This window comes from Ochotona princeps, chromosome 1 (genome assembly GCF_030435755.1).
Source record: "Ochotona princeps isolate mOchPri1 chromosome 1, mOchPri1.hap1, whole genome shotgun sequence".
Lineage (NCBI taxonomy): Eukaryota > Metazoa > Chordata > Mammalia > Lagomorpha > Ochotonidae > Ochotona > Ochotona princeps.
In genome coordinates, this window is record NC_080832.1 from 104238849 (window position 1) to 104256194 (window position 17346).

Here is a 17346-nt window from a genome sequence, read left to right on the forward strand (position 1 = left end):
GCCGCGAAAGGTCACATCTTACTGCCCTGCGAAAGTGGGATGCCCCTGCTTATGGCAAGCGGAACCTCGGGGTGTGAGCATTGCATGTCAAGACGCCGCAGAGCGGGCAGGCACCCCCTCCAGGGTTGGGGCTCCCGGCCGCTGCGCCGGGATCCGAGCTGAGGTTGCCTCCGGGCCGCGCGGGGGCGCTGCGTGGTCGCGGCAGGGGACGGAGGGCGGCCGCGGGCAGGGAGGCGGGAAGAGCGCGGCACTTCCGCTAGCCTCCCGCTGACTCGCTGCTCTCGGCGGCGGCGGCGGGAGCGGAGGGTGCGCGCCGCCCGGGGACTCCATTCCCCGGTCCCCGTCCGCCCCACGCGGCGCGGACCATGGACGCCAGGTTGGGGGACTAGGGCAGGGGCCGGCCCACGTGACAGGGCCCCCGGCCCACGTGACTGCCGGGCCTCGGCTCGGGGGTCGGTGGGGTCCCCGCTGGCGCGCTGTGGGCCGGCAGAGCGCTTGCCGGAGCTGGTGCGGGTTGTGCGGTGCGGGGACGGGGCCTCGTGGTCGGGGGCTGCCGGAGCGTTCAGCTTTGGGGCTGTAGACCCTGGCGCCCCGGGAAGGTGGGGGTGGCGTAGTGGGTAAGGGGTGGCCGCCGCGAAGCCCTAGTGGGAACAGAGGAAGACCTGTGTGGCCGGAGAGGCGGGTCCGCCCCCGGCGGAGGAGGAGGCCCGAGCTGGCCGGCGCTGAACCCCCCGAGAAAGAGAGAGGCTCTTTGTCCGGGCTGGACTGCAGTGGAAGGGGGCGGGGAGGCGTCGAGGCCTTTGCTCCAGCGTGGTCCCCTCTGGAGAGGGCTGAGGGATGACGAAGGGCACGCTAATCCTTGTGTCCGCCCTCCCAGCAGGTGGTGGACGGTGCTGGTGCTGGCCTTCCTCCCCTCCTTGGGGGCAGGTGGGGAGACTCCCGAAGCCCCTCCGGAGTCGTGGACCCAGCTATGGTTCTTCCGTTTTTTCGTGAATGCTGCTGGCTATGCCAGCTTCATGGTTCCTGGCTACCTTCTGGTGCAGTACTTCAAACGGAAGAACTACCTAGAAACAGGTGTGTGTGTGGAGAAAGGGTGGGGAATTGGGTTAGGTCCATGTTATAGGTTGTTTGCGTGCGTTGTCCGAGGGAGGGGCAGGTGGAGGAGGCCAGGTGGTCAGCTGCTGCACAGGGACAGTGGGGCTGGGGGAGGGAAGCCCAGTGGTCAGCCAGCCAACAGGGGCAATGGGGTTGGAGGGGGCCTGGTGGTCAGCTGTCTGCACAGAGTGGGACTGGGGGAAGGAAGCCGGCCACACAGGGACAGTGACGCTGGGGGAGGGAAGCCCAGTGGTCAGCCGGCCAATAGGAGCGGCGGGGTTGGAGGAGGGGGCCGGGTAGTCGGCTGTCCACATAGGGGCAATGGGGCTGGGGGAGGGGCCTGACTGTGTGCCTCCCTCAGGCAGGGGGCTGTGCTTCCCCCTGGTGAAGGCCTGCGTGTTTGGCAATGAGCCCAAGGCCTCTGATGAGGTGCCCCTGGCTCCCCGGCCAGAGAGCACAGAGACCACCCCCACTTGGCAGGCCCTGAAGCTGCTCTTCTGTGCATCGGGACTTCAGGTAGGTCAGCAGGACCTGCTTCTCTGACGTGTGAGTCCCCACGGGCAGGGGGTATGAGAGCACATTTGTCACCATCCTGGTCCCGAAGGCCTGCTGGTGGGTTTGTCACGTGCCTGCCCACTGTCCCCCCCTTCCCAGGGGCACCCAGCCCCACCTTGTTGTGCGGGGTGTTTGGAGGAAATGCTTTCTTGCCTCTCCAACTGTTCACTGCACAGTCGTTTCATGATATCTGGTACTACTTAGCTCCTTTTGTTTTTCCTGGGATTTCACCGGTCCTGTTAGTACCCTGCCCCTGTACACATGCATCTTAGCTCCTATAAACTGCACCCACGAAGTTTGGGGGAACCATCGGCCTTCCCCAGCACTGCATCCAAGAGGGACACATTTTTGACCTGGGCTGTAGTTCCACCTTGTGTGCTGGGTGGGACTGCAGGGACCCCATCCTCTCTACCCCCCTCCCCCCAAATTGGTTCCAAGTGTTTGGATTAGGAAAGCACTTTGGACGCGGTGGGGACACAGTTCCTGGGCAGCCCTAACTTGGTGATTGTCCCCGCAGGTTTTCCCCTCCACACTTCAGTGGCTGAAAGTTGAGCCCAGACTGGGCAGAGATGCCTTAGAGAGGAACGGTGTCCTCTCTTGAGTGTCCTTCAGGTCATGCCATGCAGCCATGCTCAGGAGGCGGGCAGCTGAGAGCCGGTTTGGTTACTGTCTCCTTCCTGTCCCCGCCCTCCCCCACCCAGGTATCCTATCTGACGTGGGGCGTGCTGCAGGAGAGAGTGATGACCCGGAGCTATGGGGCCACTGCCACATCACCAGGCGAGCGCTTCACAGACTCGCAGTTTCTGGTGCTGATGAACCGTGTGCTGGCACTGGTCGTGGCTGGCCTCTACTGCGCGCTCTGCAAGCAGCCCCGGCATGGGGCGCCCATGTATCGGTACGCCTTTGCCAGCCTCTCCAACGTGCTCAGCAGCTGGTGCCAGTACGAGGCCCTCAAGTTTGTCAGCTTCCCCACACAGGTGCTGGCCAAGGCCTCCAAGGTGATCCCCGTCATGCTGATGGGCAAGCTGGTGTCCCGGCGCAGCTATGAGCACTGGGAGTACTTCACAGCCGGCCTCATCTCGGCCGGGGTCAGCATGTTCCTGCTGTCGAGCGGGCCCGAGCCCCGCAGCTCCCCAGCCACCACACTGTCTGGCCTCATCCTGCTAGCAGGTTACATTGCTTTCGACAGCTTCACCTCGAACTGGCAGGATGCCCTGTTTGCCTACAAGATGTCATCGGTGCAGATGATGTTCGGCGTCAACCTCTTCTCCTGCCTCTTCACTGTGGGCTCGCTGCTGCAGCAGGGGGCCCTCCTGGAGGGGACCCGCTTCATGGGGCGGCACAGCGAGTTCGCCGCACACGCCTTACTGCTTTCTGTATGCTCAGCCTGTGGCCAGCTCTTCATCTTCTACACCATCGGCCAATTCGGAGCTGCCGTCTTCACCATCATCATGACCCTGCGCCAGGCCTTTGCCATCCTGCTCTCCTGCCTCCTCTATGGGCACACGGTGACTGTGCTGGGAGGATTGGGGGTGGCCCTGGTGTTTGTTGCACTTCTGCTCAGAGTCTATGCTCGAGGTCGACTAAAGCAAAGAGGAAAGAAGGCTGTGCCCAACGATGCCCAAGTGCAGCAGGTCTGAGGGGAACAGGGGCGACCACAGGACCCTCCCACCATGGTAGCTGTCACTGTCATACAATGACAGTAGCCCCTGGGGGCAGGATGCCAACTTCCTCTGGGCCTCAACCCTCTGCTGTGGACACACACCTTACTTACACACCTGCATTTAATGTGGGACAAGCACAAGCCACCTGGGCTCCCCGTGTTGGCCAGGGTGGGGGCCCAGGCGCTGCTCTGCAAGCTGGTTCCAAGTTTTGGTACTCTTGGAAATGTGACATTTTTCTCCTGTGATTTTATTAAACTGATGCAATGGATGATCTGTTTATGGTTTCCTTTCCATGTACCAACTCATGAAGGGAGAGAGCAGTGTATCCACTGTACAAGGGAGAGCAGAACTGTATAAAACAGCATCATCTTTATTTTGCATACTTTAATTTCAGAACAAAATAAAACAAAAAAAAACACAATACACAACATCCAACCCCATTGTCAAGGAGGGAGTGGGGCTTCAGGCCCTTGTTTCCTGCCTTAAGACAACAGACAGGAGAGAATTCGACCACTAGACATGAGCAGGGGAACCAGGCGGGACAGGGCCACTCTGGGCTGTGAGGGCGCCAGGGAGACACTATACAGAGAGCATGAGGGTTCCGAGGAGCTCCTAATCCACTTCTTCCATTCGGGAGGCATCCTCGTCTCCCTCAAGAGGGGGAATCTCGTCAGGAACAGCTGCACTGGGTTCTTCTGCTGTCACTTCATCCTCATCAATGCCTACAAGAAATGGAAACAAATCACATGAAGGCAAACTCCAGACTCCTACACCACACTCCACACCCCCTGCTGCTGCCCACCATCCCGTACCTAGGCCTAGCTTGATCATGCGGTAGATGCGGTTGGAGTGGGTCTGGGGGTCCTCAAGGGAGAAGCCTGAAGAGAGCAGTGCAGTTTCAAACAGCAGCACCACCAGATCCTTGACTGCTTTGTCGTTCTTGTCTGCCTCAGCCTTCTGGCGCAGTGTTTCCACAATGGGGTGGTCAGGGTTGATCTCCAGGTGCTTCTTGGCCATCATGTAGCCCATGGTAGAATTGTCTCGAAGTGCCTGGGCCTTCATGATACGCTCCATGTTGGCTGTCCAGCCATAGGTGCTGGTCACAATGCAGCAGGGTGAAGACACCAGCCTGTTGGAGATGGTCACCTAAAAACGACCAAAACAATGCAAAGTGTACAGTCAGACTTCCACAGTTTTTGGCTAATGTGGCTGAGAAGACAGTGAAAATGACTCAGGCCCTTGGACCCCTGCCACCATAATAGTCCTGTGTCCTTTCTGCCTTTTAAGTATTTCCAAAATACTTTGGGAGCATTTCAGATTTAACATGACAGACTTTCCATCTGCTTCCTCCCTCCCCAGATGGCCACAGCAGCCTGAGCCAAGCCACTTCAAAGCCAGGAGCTGCCTCTGGATACGGGCTTTTTACCATCTTCCACTACTTTACTAGATATAGGAGCTGTTGGGATTTAAACCAGCACCCTTAAGGGATTACAGCACTTGAAAGGAGAGGATTAACCAACTGAGCCATCCCAAGTTGACACAGGATGGCTGGTTTGCTTGGGACCCTTCACAAATGCAGGTGACCAGAGAGGCAGTTTCTGAAGCCCAGCTCTGGCCGTTGTGGCCATTTGGGGAGTTACCCAGCACAGTCTCTCCCTCTTAACTCTCCCTGCTCCTTAGAACTATACACCTAGTGTACACCACACACCCTAGCCCAGGCTGCATACCTTCTCAACCTTCTTATCCAGGATCTCTTTCATGAGCTTACAGAGGTTCTCAAACTTGGCCTTGCTTTCCTCCATTTTCTTCTTCTCCTCCTCATCCTCAGGCAGCTCCAGGCCCTCTTTGGTAACCGACACCAGGCTCTTCCCATCAAACTCCTTGAGCTGCTGCACGCAGTACTCATCAATTGGCTCCGTCATGTACACCACCTCAAAGCCCCGCTTCCGCACACGCTCCACAAAAGCAGAGTTGGCCACCTGCTCTTTGCTCTCACCTGGAAGGTCATTAAAGCAACTCAGGTCTGCCAACTCTCAGCCAGACATGAATGTCTCCATCCCCACCCCCACAGCTCTGCACAGACCCAGGCAAGCACGCACCAGTGATGTAGTAAATGGACTTCTGGGTCTCCTTCATGCGAGAGACATACTCTGACAGTGAAGTCATCTCGTCACCAGACTGGGAAGTGTGGTAACGCAGCAGCTCGGAAAGGCGGCGGCGGTTGGTGGAGTCTTCATGGATGCCAAGCTTTAAGGTTCAGAAGGAGACCATCAGTTTGGCAGGAAACACCCTTTCTCATAACAAAGCTGCCACTCATCATAAAGTGCTCCAAGGGAGGACTATGCTTGTTGCCTTACCTTCAGATTCTTCGAGAAAGCTTCATAGAATTTCTTGTAGTTCTCCTTGTCCTCCGCCAGCTCAGAGAAGAGCTCAAGGCACTTCTTCACAATGTTTTTGCGGATGACTTTCAAGATCTTGCTCTGCTGCAGCATTTCACGGGAGATGTTCAAAGGCAGGTCCTCAGAGTCGACCACACCGCGGATGAAGTCTGCAACCAGGCAGTGACACTCAGACCTCCCCCAGTCACCCGGATTCTCTCCCCAGAGTACCCGGCCCTGTCAGGCCAAATACTCACTGAGATATTCTGGGATCAGCTCATCACAGCTGTCCATGATGAACACACGCCGGACATACAGCTTGATGTTGTTCTTCTTCTTCTTGTTCTCAAAAAGGTCAAACGGAGCGCGGCGAGGGATGAAGAGTAACGCCCTGAATTCCAGCTGCCCTTCCACAGAGAAGTGCTGCAGACAGGCCGCCCACAGTGGGCCAAGCGTGAACCTCAGGACCAAAGAGCACTCCTCATCCCCAGCACCAACCTGCAAAACCTGGATGTTCTCCCCCAGCACTGAGCCAACCCAACAGTACCAGCTGCACTGTACTCAGCTGAGACCCAAGAGCAAGGTCCCTGAGGAGGGCAGTCCTCATTTACAGCAGTGCCAGCAGAAATGCTCTCATCAGCCAAGTTCAATGGCTACTACCTACAACACCCTCTCTTAACCTGGTTCTCCCCTTCAGCCACCAAGCAAGCTCTCACCTTGACTGCCAAGTGGTCTTCCCAGTCATTGGTCAGACTCTTGTAGAACTCTCCATATTCCTCCTGGGTGATGTCATCAGGGTTTCTGGTCCAAATGGGCTTGGTCTTGTTCAACTCTTCCTGATCAATGTATTTCTCCTTGATCTTCTTGGTTTTCTTTTTCTTATCCTTGCTGCTATCATCCTCTTCGTCAGAGCCAACATCCTCAATCTTGGGCTTCTCCTCATCGTCCTTATCTTCCTCTTCTTTCTCTCCCTTCTCTTCCTCTGCTTCATCATCACTGATTTCCTTTTCTCGTTCCTTCTCCAACTAAAGCACCACAGACATGAATAAGCTTTTGAAGCGCAGGGTAACCTGACAGCACACCCAGCCCCAGAGTGGAAGGCATACTCACATAGAGGGTGATGGGATAGCCAATGAACTGCGAATGCTTCTTGACCACCTCTTTGACCCGCCTCTCCTCCAGGTACTCGGTCTGGTCCTCTTTAAGATGCAGGATCACTTTGGTGCCTCGGCCAATGGGCTCACCTGCAGTCCATCACAAGAGCCCATGAGTGCTGCTGAAAAGCCAAACTGGGGTGACCAGAGAACAACTTTCCAGACAGGACACTCCCAACTCACCATGGTCAGCGCGCACAGTGAAGGAACCCCCAGCGGAAGATTCCCAGGCATACTGCTCATCATCATTGTGTTTTGTGATCACAACCACCTTCTCAGCAACCAGGTAGGCAGAATAAAATCCAACTCCAAACTGCCCAATCATGGAGATGTCTGCACCAGCCTGCCAGAAGAAACACAAAACATGAAATTCTGAGGAAAACTCAGAGAACATGGGCTAACAAACTGCATAACTAGCTGCACTTCTCACCTGAAGAGCTTCCATGAAAGCTTTGGTGCCAGACTTGGCAATGGTTCCCAAGTTGTTAATGAGATCAGCCTTGGTCATGCCAATGCCTGTGTCCACCAGGGTCAGCGTGCGCTCCTGAGGGTTGGGGATGATGTCGATCTTCAGCTCCTTCCCGCTGTCCAGCTTGGACGGGTCTGTCAGGCTCTCATAGCGAATTTTGTCCAAAGCCTGTAAACAAAACCAACCAAGTAGGAATGGGCTTTTCTTGAACTCATTTCTTCAAAAATATTTCTAGCTCAGTGTGTCCTTAATTCTGACTGCCCCAGGACTTTCCCACCATCCTATACATGTACCTAGAAACATCTAACCTGGGTACACGTTCCACTTTGCAAAACCTAAGCAAACAGACATACTGGAAATATCCTTAGAACTGGACTTCACTGGCCTGCCCACTTGCCCAGGGAGTACCTGAACAATAGTGCCATTTTACCCCTTCTGACAGCACAGCATACTCTCCCTCTTCAGGAGGAAAATCAGGCACGAAACACTACACTCAACCCGCAACACTCACGTCGGACGCATTGGAAATTAACTCCCGCAGGAAGATCTCCTTGTTGGAATAGAATGTGTTGATGATGAGAGACATGAGTTGGGCAATTTCTGCCTGGAAGGCGAAGGTCTCCACCTCCTCCTCGCCATGGTGCACTTCCTCAGGCATCTGCAACAGGCCGGTCACCACTCAGAATATGGCAGGGCCTCACAGCCAGCCAGACCACACACTGCATTTCCACCTCCAGAAGACCCCGGAGACGGCGTCCAAACCGCTGGGGACTGGGCGTCACCACTCCTCCCCCAAACGTAGAAACCTGGCGCTCTTCGCTGCGCAGTGAGAGGCAGCGGGGTTGGCACCTGGCTCTGCACGCGCCCCCGAAGTGCGGGACACCCCCCGCACGTGCAGTCACAAGCGCAGGCTCCTCGACATGTGGACAAGGTGGTATCACAAAAACGGCGCTGACCTCATTTCCCGATTGCTCCCCCTTGGGTAACTCCAACCTCCCCCCGCCACCGTCACCGCGGCACACGGAAGAGGATTGAGGGGTAACCGGGTGGGGGTGGGGGCCCGGTCACGCGGGACAAAGGACGTCGCACAAAGCTCCTCCGGGACTCCCCAGCTCCGTCCCAAACCCAAATAAAATGGTGGCCAGGGCTGCCGAACGACCCTGGTCACTGCCAGACACGCGTTGGCCGCGACCACGCGAGATGGGGGCGCCGCTGTGCACCCTCCCATCGCCCCAGCATCCGGGCACTGGGGCGGGGCATCAGGCTCCAGAAGCTTCTAGAACAATCTGCGTTCCCCGGGAGAGCGGGGGAGGGAGTCCATGAATCTTCCAGAACGTGTCTCTTCCCTCTCCCACCCCACCATGAGGACTGCAGGAAAGACCTGGAAGACGCCGAAAAGCGCTTCTCCTCCCGGCTGACCCCGCCGAAGCCGACCCCCGCCCGCCCCGGGCCTTGAGGAGCGGCGAGCAGTGCTGAGTCACCGCCGCCCCGCTGCCCGCCGGCCCCCGGAGCCGCGTCCGGAAGTGCAGGGACCAACATGGCAGCGCCCCGGGCCGGCGCGGCCACCACGTGCAGCTGCCCCCGGCCGCCGGACCCCGTCGAGCCAGGCTGCGGCAGCCGCGCCCGCCGCCCCCGAGCCCGCCCGAGCCCCTCCCCGGCACCGCAGCGCCGGACCCTGCAGCGACACGAGGACGAAAGGACGCACGACAGCGCTCGCAAGCCGCCGGAAGGACATGGCCTTACCTTGACGGGAAAGGGCAGCAAGCGCTGGGAGAACGACGAGCTTGGTGGCCGGACGGCGACTCGAGAGAGCTCGTCGGAACGCCCGGCCGGCCTATATAGGGCGGAGCACAGCCCCGCCGCCTGGCCCCGGATCCCTCCGCCTTAAAGTGGGATGCCCGCCCTCCGCGCACCTGCCGCCGCCCGCCCACCTTGACGTCATGGTCCGGAGCGGGGGCGGGGCAGGCGGGGAGAGCCCGAGCTCCGCGTCTGCGGGTCGAGCTGAGACCCTCCCCCCACCCGTGGTCAGGAATGACAAGTGCTGCTATGTCCACACCATGGTTCTACGGGCGAGGCCCTCACTGGCTCCCGCCGAGGCCGACTCGGCTCTGGGCGGCTTGGGGCGAGGGGTGAGCTGGGCGTCCGCTGCAGCCCCTTCCCTCCGTCCCCCGCCCGGGCTCCGAACTCGGGGCGGGGGCCGGGGGACTCTTTGCCGGCCTGCGGCGGAAGGAGCGGCGGTGCTGCGGTTGTTCCAGCAGTTTCCAGGCGAGTCTCGGCGGTGCCGCCCCCGCCCGCCGCCTCCCCGCGAGGCTCCTCCTCTGCCGCTGCGGCCTTGGACCGAACCTGTGCCGCAGCTCGGGCCGCTCCGAGGTCCCCGCCCGGCTCCCCACGCCCCAGCGGCAGCCGCCGTGCGAGCCCGGAAGGGGGTCGCCATGCTGTGCCACTGACTGACCCACGATCCCTAAGCATTGCCCGGGCACCCCGATTTCATGTCTATTTCTGTCTGGATTGGGGAGGGGGCTCCAGAGACCCCTGCAGGGTAGTGAGGGCGTTTGGAGCCCAAATGGGAACGCTGAACGGGGAGCTGTCTGAATAGGGAGTCCCTTTGCAGCCCCAAGGCAGTGTGGCTTCCCGGTGAGCTTACAGCTCGCGTGGCTTAGCTTGGATCCTCTTTCCAGCCTGGCCAGCCACTGCCTGTCCAAAACCTCAGCCTGGAGGGTGCAGGAGAGGAGGGCAACACCCTGCCGCTAGCGCCCACTCTGGCGCCTCTGGAATGCTTGAGGAGGGCTTCCCCACCCCCACCTCGGCACCAGCCCGCTGGGTGGGTCCCTGTCCACCTTGCTTGACCAGCCTGAGCCACGTGTTGAGTTCTAAAGAACAAAGGAGGACGTATTTGCCCTGGCCCTGCTGTGCTGGCCCAGTGTTATCTCTTGCATGTCCTCCTCCCTTTTCCTGTGAGAAGCTGGGAGTGGGGGGGCATCTTTGGGCCCTGCTGCCAAGAAGGTCTTGGGGTGCTGTGTTCCTATCATAGTGCGTTTCTCATCCAGCCTTCCTGGGAGCCAAGGTGGTCTGGCTAAGAACGCTGCTCCCAGTGTCAGAGGAGTGTCCCACACAGCTCCCCACCCTGGGAGCCTGGGAAGTGAAGGCCTCAGAGACGGTGAGTGCCAGCACAGCTCAGACCCCTGCAGTGGGGGTGGTTCCTGTCAGGGTGGGCTGCCCTGAGCTGGGCCCAGGACCAGACACACCTCCAAGGCTTCCTGAGGATTTTTTTTTTTAAATCTCAGTCTTGCAGCAGGATCCAAATCCACCTGCTCTCTCAGGAAGCCATGCACAAGACAGTCTGTGAGTCCAGAAGCTTCATCCCTGCCCTGCTGCTCGCTGAGGCTCACCGTGTCCCCCCATGGCACAGCCAGCCAGCCCAGGGAGCCCTCAGCTTGCCAAGTCACAAAACACTGCAAATGCCATGCTAGGAAGCTCTGCCCTTAAGGGTAAGCAGACTCACTCAAGGCTGTTAAACAGATGCATAACTCTCCATCTCCAGCAGCCATTATTCTCAGCAATGCTTGCAACCACTGATGTTCCCAAGGCCTTGTTGCAATGGTTAGGATGCTACTTAGGATTCCTGGCTTCCAATCCAGCTTCCACCAATGCACACCCTGGCAGGCTGCAGTTGGGTCTCCACTGCACCCTTAGGAGACCCAGAATGAGACTTCGGCTCAGTTCCAGCTGTTACAGGCGTTTGGGAAGTGAGCCAGCAGAGGAAGGAGGATGTCTGTCTCTACCTTTTTAAAAATTGTGATTTTTTTTTTTTTAGTTTAAGTTGAAAGAGCTGCACAGAATGAGAGGTCCACGTGCTGCTTCAGCCCCCCCCCCAATTGGCTTAAAAAAAATAGTGGGGACTAGAACCTGGCAGTCCAAAACCGGAAGTTTCTTCCAGGTTTCCCACATGCATACAGAAGCCTAACCCCAGGCCGCTGTGCACTGCTTGGCAAGGCCATAAGCAGGGAGCTGGATCGAAGTGGATCAGCTGGAACTAGAATCTGCAACCAGTGTCGCAGGTGGAGACTTAACCTGCTACAATACAGTGTACAGGCAGGCCCCTTTCTACTTTCAAAGAAAGAACTAGAGTAGAATAAAGAAAAATAAATCGCTTAAGAAATCAAAGGAGGCTGGCTTTGTGGATAGCAAGTTAAACTGCTGTTTGCAACACCAGTGTCCTGTATCAGTGTGATGCTTTGAGTCTCAGCTGCTCCACTTCTGATCCAAGCCTCTGCTAGGAAATGTGCTTGGAAAAGCAGCAGCAGCTTGTCTCAGTCCTTGGGCTCCTGAACCCATGTGGAAGAACTGGATGAAGTTCCTGTCTTTGGCCTGGTCCAACCTTGGCTGCTGTGGCCGTTTGGGGAATGAGCCAGTAGAAGGAAGATAACTCTACCCATTGCTTTCTGTAACTCTGCCTTTAAAGTAAATAAGTCTTTAAAAAGAAATCTTGCACCTGGTTGTTTATTTCCCAAATGGTCACAGCGGCTGGGGTTGGGCCGGACTAAAGAGTCTGGAACTCCATCTGGTCTCCACGTGTGTGGCAGGGGTCCAAACGCCTGCATCAGCCTCTGCATGCTCAGGTGCACGAACAAGGAGCTAGACCGGAACCGGAGCAGCTGGAACTCATGCTGTCGCTTCTATGGCATCACAGGCAGCAACGGAAAGAAATTTTTACATGAGTTATTTTAAATCCACTACTTGTGGGTCTCCTACGCTGACGCAGGCCGTCCTCTACTTCTTTCCCAGGCCACAAGCAGGGAGCTGGATGGGAAGTGGAGCTGCCGGGACTAGAACCGGCGCCCACATGGGATCCCGGGGCTTTCAAGGCGAGGACCTTAGCCGCTAGACCACGCCGCCGGGCCTTGTATATCTGACTTTTCAAAAATAAACAAACAAATAAATCTTTTCAAAAAAACTTTATTAATAGCAACATTAAAATTTCATATAACTTTCACATGTCAAAATATTATCTTGGGCCTAGTGAGGTGGCCTAGAGGCTAAAGTCCTCGCCTTGAACATGCCAGGATCCCATATGGGTGCCAGTTCTATTCCCGGCAGTTCTAATCCCCGCTTCCCATCCAGCTCCCTGCTTGTGGCCTGGGAAAGAAGTAGAGGACGGCCCAAGGCTTTGGGACCCTGCACCTGCATGGGAGACCTGGAAGAGGTTCCTGGTCCCGGCATCGGTTTGGCGCGTACCGGCCTGTTGCGGCTCACTTGGGGAGTGAAACATCGGATGGAAGATCTTCCTCTCTGTCTCTCCTCCTCTCTGTATATCCGGCTTTTCAGTGATAATAAAATCTTTAAAAAAAAAAAAAAAAGAAAAGTCAGATATACAGAGAGGAGGAGAGACAGAGAGGAAGATCTTTTATCCGCTGATTCACTCCCCAGGTGGCCGCAACAGCTGGAGCTGCGCCGATCCAAAGCCAGGAGGCAAGAGCCTCCTCTAGGTCTCCCACGCGGGTGTAGGGTCCCAAGGCTTTGAGTCATTGTGGCTATTTGAGGAGTGAATTAGCAGACCAAAGATTTTCCTCTCTGTCTCTACTCCTCCTCTCTGTACATCTGAATTTCCAATTAAAAAATAAATAAAAGCACATCAGGGGCACCAACCAATCAGGACACCAGTGACTGTTAGCAAAGGGGCAGCTGTGGAGCCTGGAGCCCCAGAACAAGTTTCCCCAAGTGACCACAACAGCTGAAGCTGAGCCAGTCCGAAGCCAGGAGCCAAGAGTTTCTTCGGGACTCCCACATGGGTGCAGGGTTTCAAGGCTTTGGGCCGTCCTCGACTGCTTTCCCAGGACACAAGCAGAGAGCTGGATGGGAAGTGGAGCTGCTGGGATTAGAACCGGCACCCATATGGGATCCCTGTGCATTCAAGGCGAGGACTTTAGCCTCTAGGCTACCACGCTGGGCCCAAGCAGGCACTTCTAATAAGAGATGTAGGAATCCAAGCAATGGCTTAACCCACTGTGCCCCAGCATGCACCCCCTGTATTTTTTAAAGGCTCATTTATTTATCTATTTATTTATTTTTATTGGAAAGACAGATTTACAGAGAGAAGAAACAGAGAGATCTTTTGTCCATATGCTGGTTCACTCCCCAAGCGGCTGCAACAGCTGGAGCTGAGCCAATCCAAAGCCAGGAGCTTCTTCCTGGTCTCCCTTGAGGGTGCAGGGTCCCAAGGCTTTGGGCCATCCTCAACTGCTTTCCCAGACCACAAGCAGGGAACAAGAAGAGAAGTGGAGCAGCTGGGATATAAACCAGTGCTATGGGATTCCAGCACACGCAAGGCAAGGATTTAGCCACTAGGCTACTGCACCAGGCCCTGTTTATTACACACACACACACACACAAAGACAGGAAAAATATTCCATCTGCTGGTTCACTTACCAAATGGCTGCAATAGCTCAGTGATGGGGCAGGCCGAACACAGGAGTCCAGAACTACTTGTGGGTCTCCCATGTGGGTGCAGAGGCTTAAGCACTTGGACCATTCTCTGCTGTTCTCCTAGGCATATCAGCAGGGAGCTGGATCAGAAGTGGAGCAGCTGCAACTCAAACCTATGCCCGTGTGGGGTGCCAACACTGCAAGTTGTTGCTTTACCCACTCTACCATAGTGCCAGTCCCTGTGTATTTTTAGATGATATATTTGAGAGGGCAAAGGGACAAGTAAGTAGAGAATATTTGCACTTACATGCTCACACAGACCAAGCTGAAGCTAGAAGTTGGGAACTGATCCAGGTCTCCCTCCTGGGTGGCAGGGTCTCAGCCACTTGGGCAGTCCCCTGCTGCCTCCCGCGGTGTAGTCAGCAGGCAGCCCAGAGGGGTAACAGCAGGGACTGGCACTCAGGCAGTCCGGGAAGCCGGCTGCTGATGTCAAATGCCCAGCTCTGAGAGTACATTTCAATCTCTGTAGAAAGTGTGTCGTCTTTTTCATTCCTAAAATGGTCTTTCATGTCATTTAATGGGGGGCCAGCGCAATGGCTCAGCTTGCTAATCCTCTGCCTGCAAGTACCAGTTTCCCATGTGGGCACTGGTTCATATCCCAGCTGCTCCACTGATCATCTAGTTACCTGCTTGTGGCCTGGGAAAGCAGCCCAAGTCCTTGGGACCCTGCACCCACGTGGGAGACCCAGAGGAAGCTCCTGGCTTCGGATTGGCCCAACTCTGGCCATTGTAGCCATTTAGGGAGTGAACCAGCAGGTGAAAGATTTCTCTCTCTCCTTGTCTGAGTCTGCCTTTTCAAAATATTAATCAATTAATGTTTCAAACAATGTTTATTTGAAAAGCAGATTTATATAGAGAGAGTATCCATTGAATCACTTCCCAAATGGCTGCAATGGCCAGGGCTAAACCAGGAACCTGCACCTCCATCCAGGCATCTATGTGGATGGCAGGGCCCCAAGCACTTAGCCCATTTTCTGCTGCTTTCCCAGGCAAATCAGCAGGGAGCTGGATGGTAAATGGAGCGACCGGGGATTTAACCGGGGCTCATTTGAAACAGTGGCACTGCAGTGAGTGGCTTAACCCACAGTGTCACCACACTGGCCCCATCATTCTTTCTTTTTTATTTTTTTTTTTGTTACCCATTTTTTTAAAAATATATTTATTTTTATTGGAAAGTTAGATACACAGAGAGGAGAAGACACAGAGAGGAAGACCTTCCGTCTGATGATTCACTCCCCAAGTGGCTGCAACGGCTGGAGCTTAGCCAATCCAAAGCCAGGAGCCAGGAACCTCCTCTAGGTCTCCCACGCGGGTGCAGGGTCCCAAAGCTTTGGACCATCCTCTACTGCTTTCCCAGGCCACAAGCAGGGAACTGGATGGGAAGTGGGACTGCTGGGATTAGAACCGGTGACCATATGGGAACCTGGCCTGTACAAGGCGAGGACTTTAATCACTATGCTATCATGTCAGGCCCTTCTAACTCAATTTCACCAAACATTTATCTTTTTTATTTATATGTGCCTTCGTATGTTAAGTTTCCAGCTTAATTCAGTTTTGTAATTTATGTTAAACATCTGTAGTTTACTGCATTTCTCCTACTTTTAAACATTTTTATGTTCTTTATCAGTTAGCTTTTATTTTCCTTAACAGGCTTAATTCACTTCTTTTTCTTGTGTAAGACCCTATATTGTAGGCACAGCAGAAGCCTGTTTTCTATACTCACCTTCTGGTTTCCACCTTCCCCAGATGGCCCTGGAGTGGGCCAGAGGGAGGCTTGCTAAACACAGTCTCTTTCCAGAGGTTGGGGGTCAGCCAGCTGCCAGACCTGGAGTTGGCATCTAAGGCGGCCTTGGCAGAATTGCCCAGGGTGGCAGTGCAGCCCCCAGCTAAGGTACGGCAGCCATCAATGCCAGCACCTCCTTGGGCACAGCAGCCGAGACAATGCCCGTGCCTCAGGAGCAGGGAGGACACGAGCATGGAGCCATCTGGCCATTTTGCAAGGCCCAGTGTGAAGTTTGCAGATCTTGTACCCCCGTTGCTCTCTGCTCAGGCCCAATGGAAAGTTTGGCCAGGATCTTGGCCCTTCCTGTCAGATGGCAATGGTGATCACCTTGGAGTAACCCACACCCCAGGCCAATAAGACCACCGTCAATCTCTGAGTGCGACAAATACCTTGAGCCTGGTCTACTAGTCAGCCTGCAGCTGCTTCTGCCCTGACGGGATCCTCAAAACCTCATCCATGGGCCCGGCATGGCTAAAGTCCTCACCTTGCACACACCGGAATTACATATGGGCACCAGTTTGTGTCCTGGCCGCCCCACTTCCCATCTAGTTGATGATGGCCCAAAACCTTGGGACCTTGCACCTGCATGGGAGTCCTGGAAGAGCTGTTGGCTCCTGGCTTCAGATTGGCTCAGCTCCAGCTGTTGTGGCCACTTGGGGAATGAACCAGCAGATGAAAGATCTTCTCTCTGTCTCTCCTCCTCTCTCTGTATCTGACTTCCCAATGAAAATAAATCTTAAAAACAAAACAAAAAACAAACAAAAAAACCAAAAATACTCATCCTTGGGGAATCCCTCCAGGGGAGGGTCAGTGGCCTCACAGTCCTTGACGGGCAGGGATGCAAGATCTCCTGCAGGGACTTGATCTCTATGTCCTCTACCAGGCGGCACAGTGTGGGGACAGGGAGCCACTCCTTGTCTTTGCCCTGGCCCTGGCTGCCGTGGTGGCCCAGATGCCACTGCAGAAGCCTCCGTGGAAGCCATGCGGCCTCCTACTCCAGGGCCCTTCTGTTGCACCTGCTACATTTGTCATTTTGTGTTTTCAGAGAGAAGCAGCTGACCAACTACTTTAACTTCAACACTTGCCGTATTACATTTCAGCCTTTACCCCTTGCCAATGTAAGGATTTCAGGCTATAAATTTCTCCTCAAGAACAGTCAATCATGGTCCCTGACTTAAGATGGCTTAGTGGCACCTTTTTTAATTATTATTTATTAAAACTACAGTGATGTAAAAACAATTATGTTTTCAGCAGAAATGGTACTTTAAAAATGCATTTTAAAAGATTTATTTGGGGCCTGGCACGATAGCCTAGCGGTTAAAGTCCTCGCCTTGAGTGTGCTGGGATCCCATATGAATGCCGGTTCTAATCCCGGCAGCCCCGCTTCCCGCCCAGCTCCCTGCTTGTGGCCTGGGAAAGCAGTCAAGGATGGCCCAAAGCTTTGGGACCCTGCACCTGCATTGGAGACCAGGAAGAAGCTCCTGGCTTCAGATCAGCTCACCTCCAGCCATTGCGGTCACTTAGGGAGTGAACCATCGGACGGAAGATCTTCCTCTCTGTCTCTTCTCTCTGTATATCTGACTTTCCAATAAAAAATATTTGGGGGAACACTGCGCTGGTGGCAGAATGGGTTTGAGGACTCGTACATGTGCTTGGATCCTAGGTGGGCGGGCAGCGCTCCAGGCCAGCAAAGCACCCTGTCGGAAGACCAGGCTCAGGAACCTGCGTGCTCACAGGCATGGGGGCTGTGGATGTGGGAGGGAGG

General features: G+C 55.4%; 2 protein-coding genes across 5 annotated transcripts; one reads left to right on the plus strand and one right to left on the minus strand.

The window, feature by feature from the left end:
• Positions 1 to 232: 232 nt before the first annotated feature.
• Positions 233 to 3329, plus strand: SLC35B2 (solute carrier family 35 member B2). 4 transcript variants are annotated; one of them, XM_004590411.4, is made up of 4 exons: positions 233 to 376; positions 881 to 1074; positions 1457 to 1611; positions 2352 to 3329. In XM_004590411.4, exons 1-4 carry the CDS (start codon positions 366 to 368, stop codon positions 3288 to 3290), a joined length of 1299 nt encoding a protein of 432 aa, XP_004590468.1. In that variant the 5' UTR covers positions 233 to 365; the 3' UTR covers positions 3291 to 3329. The 4 variants fall into 4 exon arrangements, with proteins under 4 accessions (XP_004590468.1, XP_058518408.1, XP_058518417.1 ...); XM_058662425.1 differs by having other exon boundaries at positions 234 to 376; positions 878 to 1074; XM_058662434.1 differs by lacking the exon at positions 233 to 376 and having other exon boundaries at positions 937 to 1074; positions 1576 to 1611.
• A 335-nt stretch (positions 3330 to 3664) lies between these two features.
• Positions 3665 to 7997, minus strand: HSP90AB1 (heat shock protein 90 alpha family class B member 1). Its single transcript, XM_004590408.3, has 11 exons — positions 7827 to 7997; positions 7277 to 7483; positions 7030 to 7189; positions 6803 to 6936; positions 6409 to 6717; positions 5950 to 6115; positions 5672 to 5862; positions 5414 to 5561; positions 5042 to 5310; positions 4127 to 4460; positions 3665 to 4036 (listed from the first exon to the last, which is right to left on the minus strand). The coding sequence occupies exons 1-11, from the start codon at positions 7971 to 7973 to the stop codon at positions 3927 to 3929; spliced, it is 2175 nt and encodes a 724-aa protein (XP_004590465.1). The 5' UTR covers positions 7974 to 7997; the 3' UTR covers positions 3665 to 3926.
• Positions 7998 to 17346: the final 9349 nt, after the last annotated feature.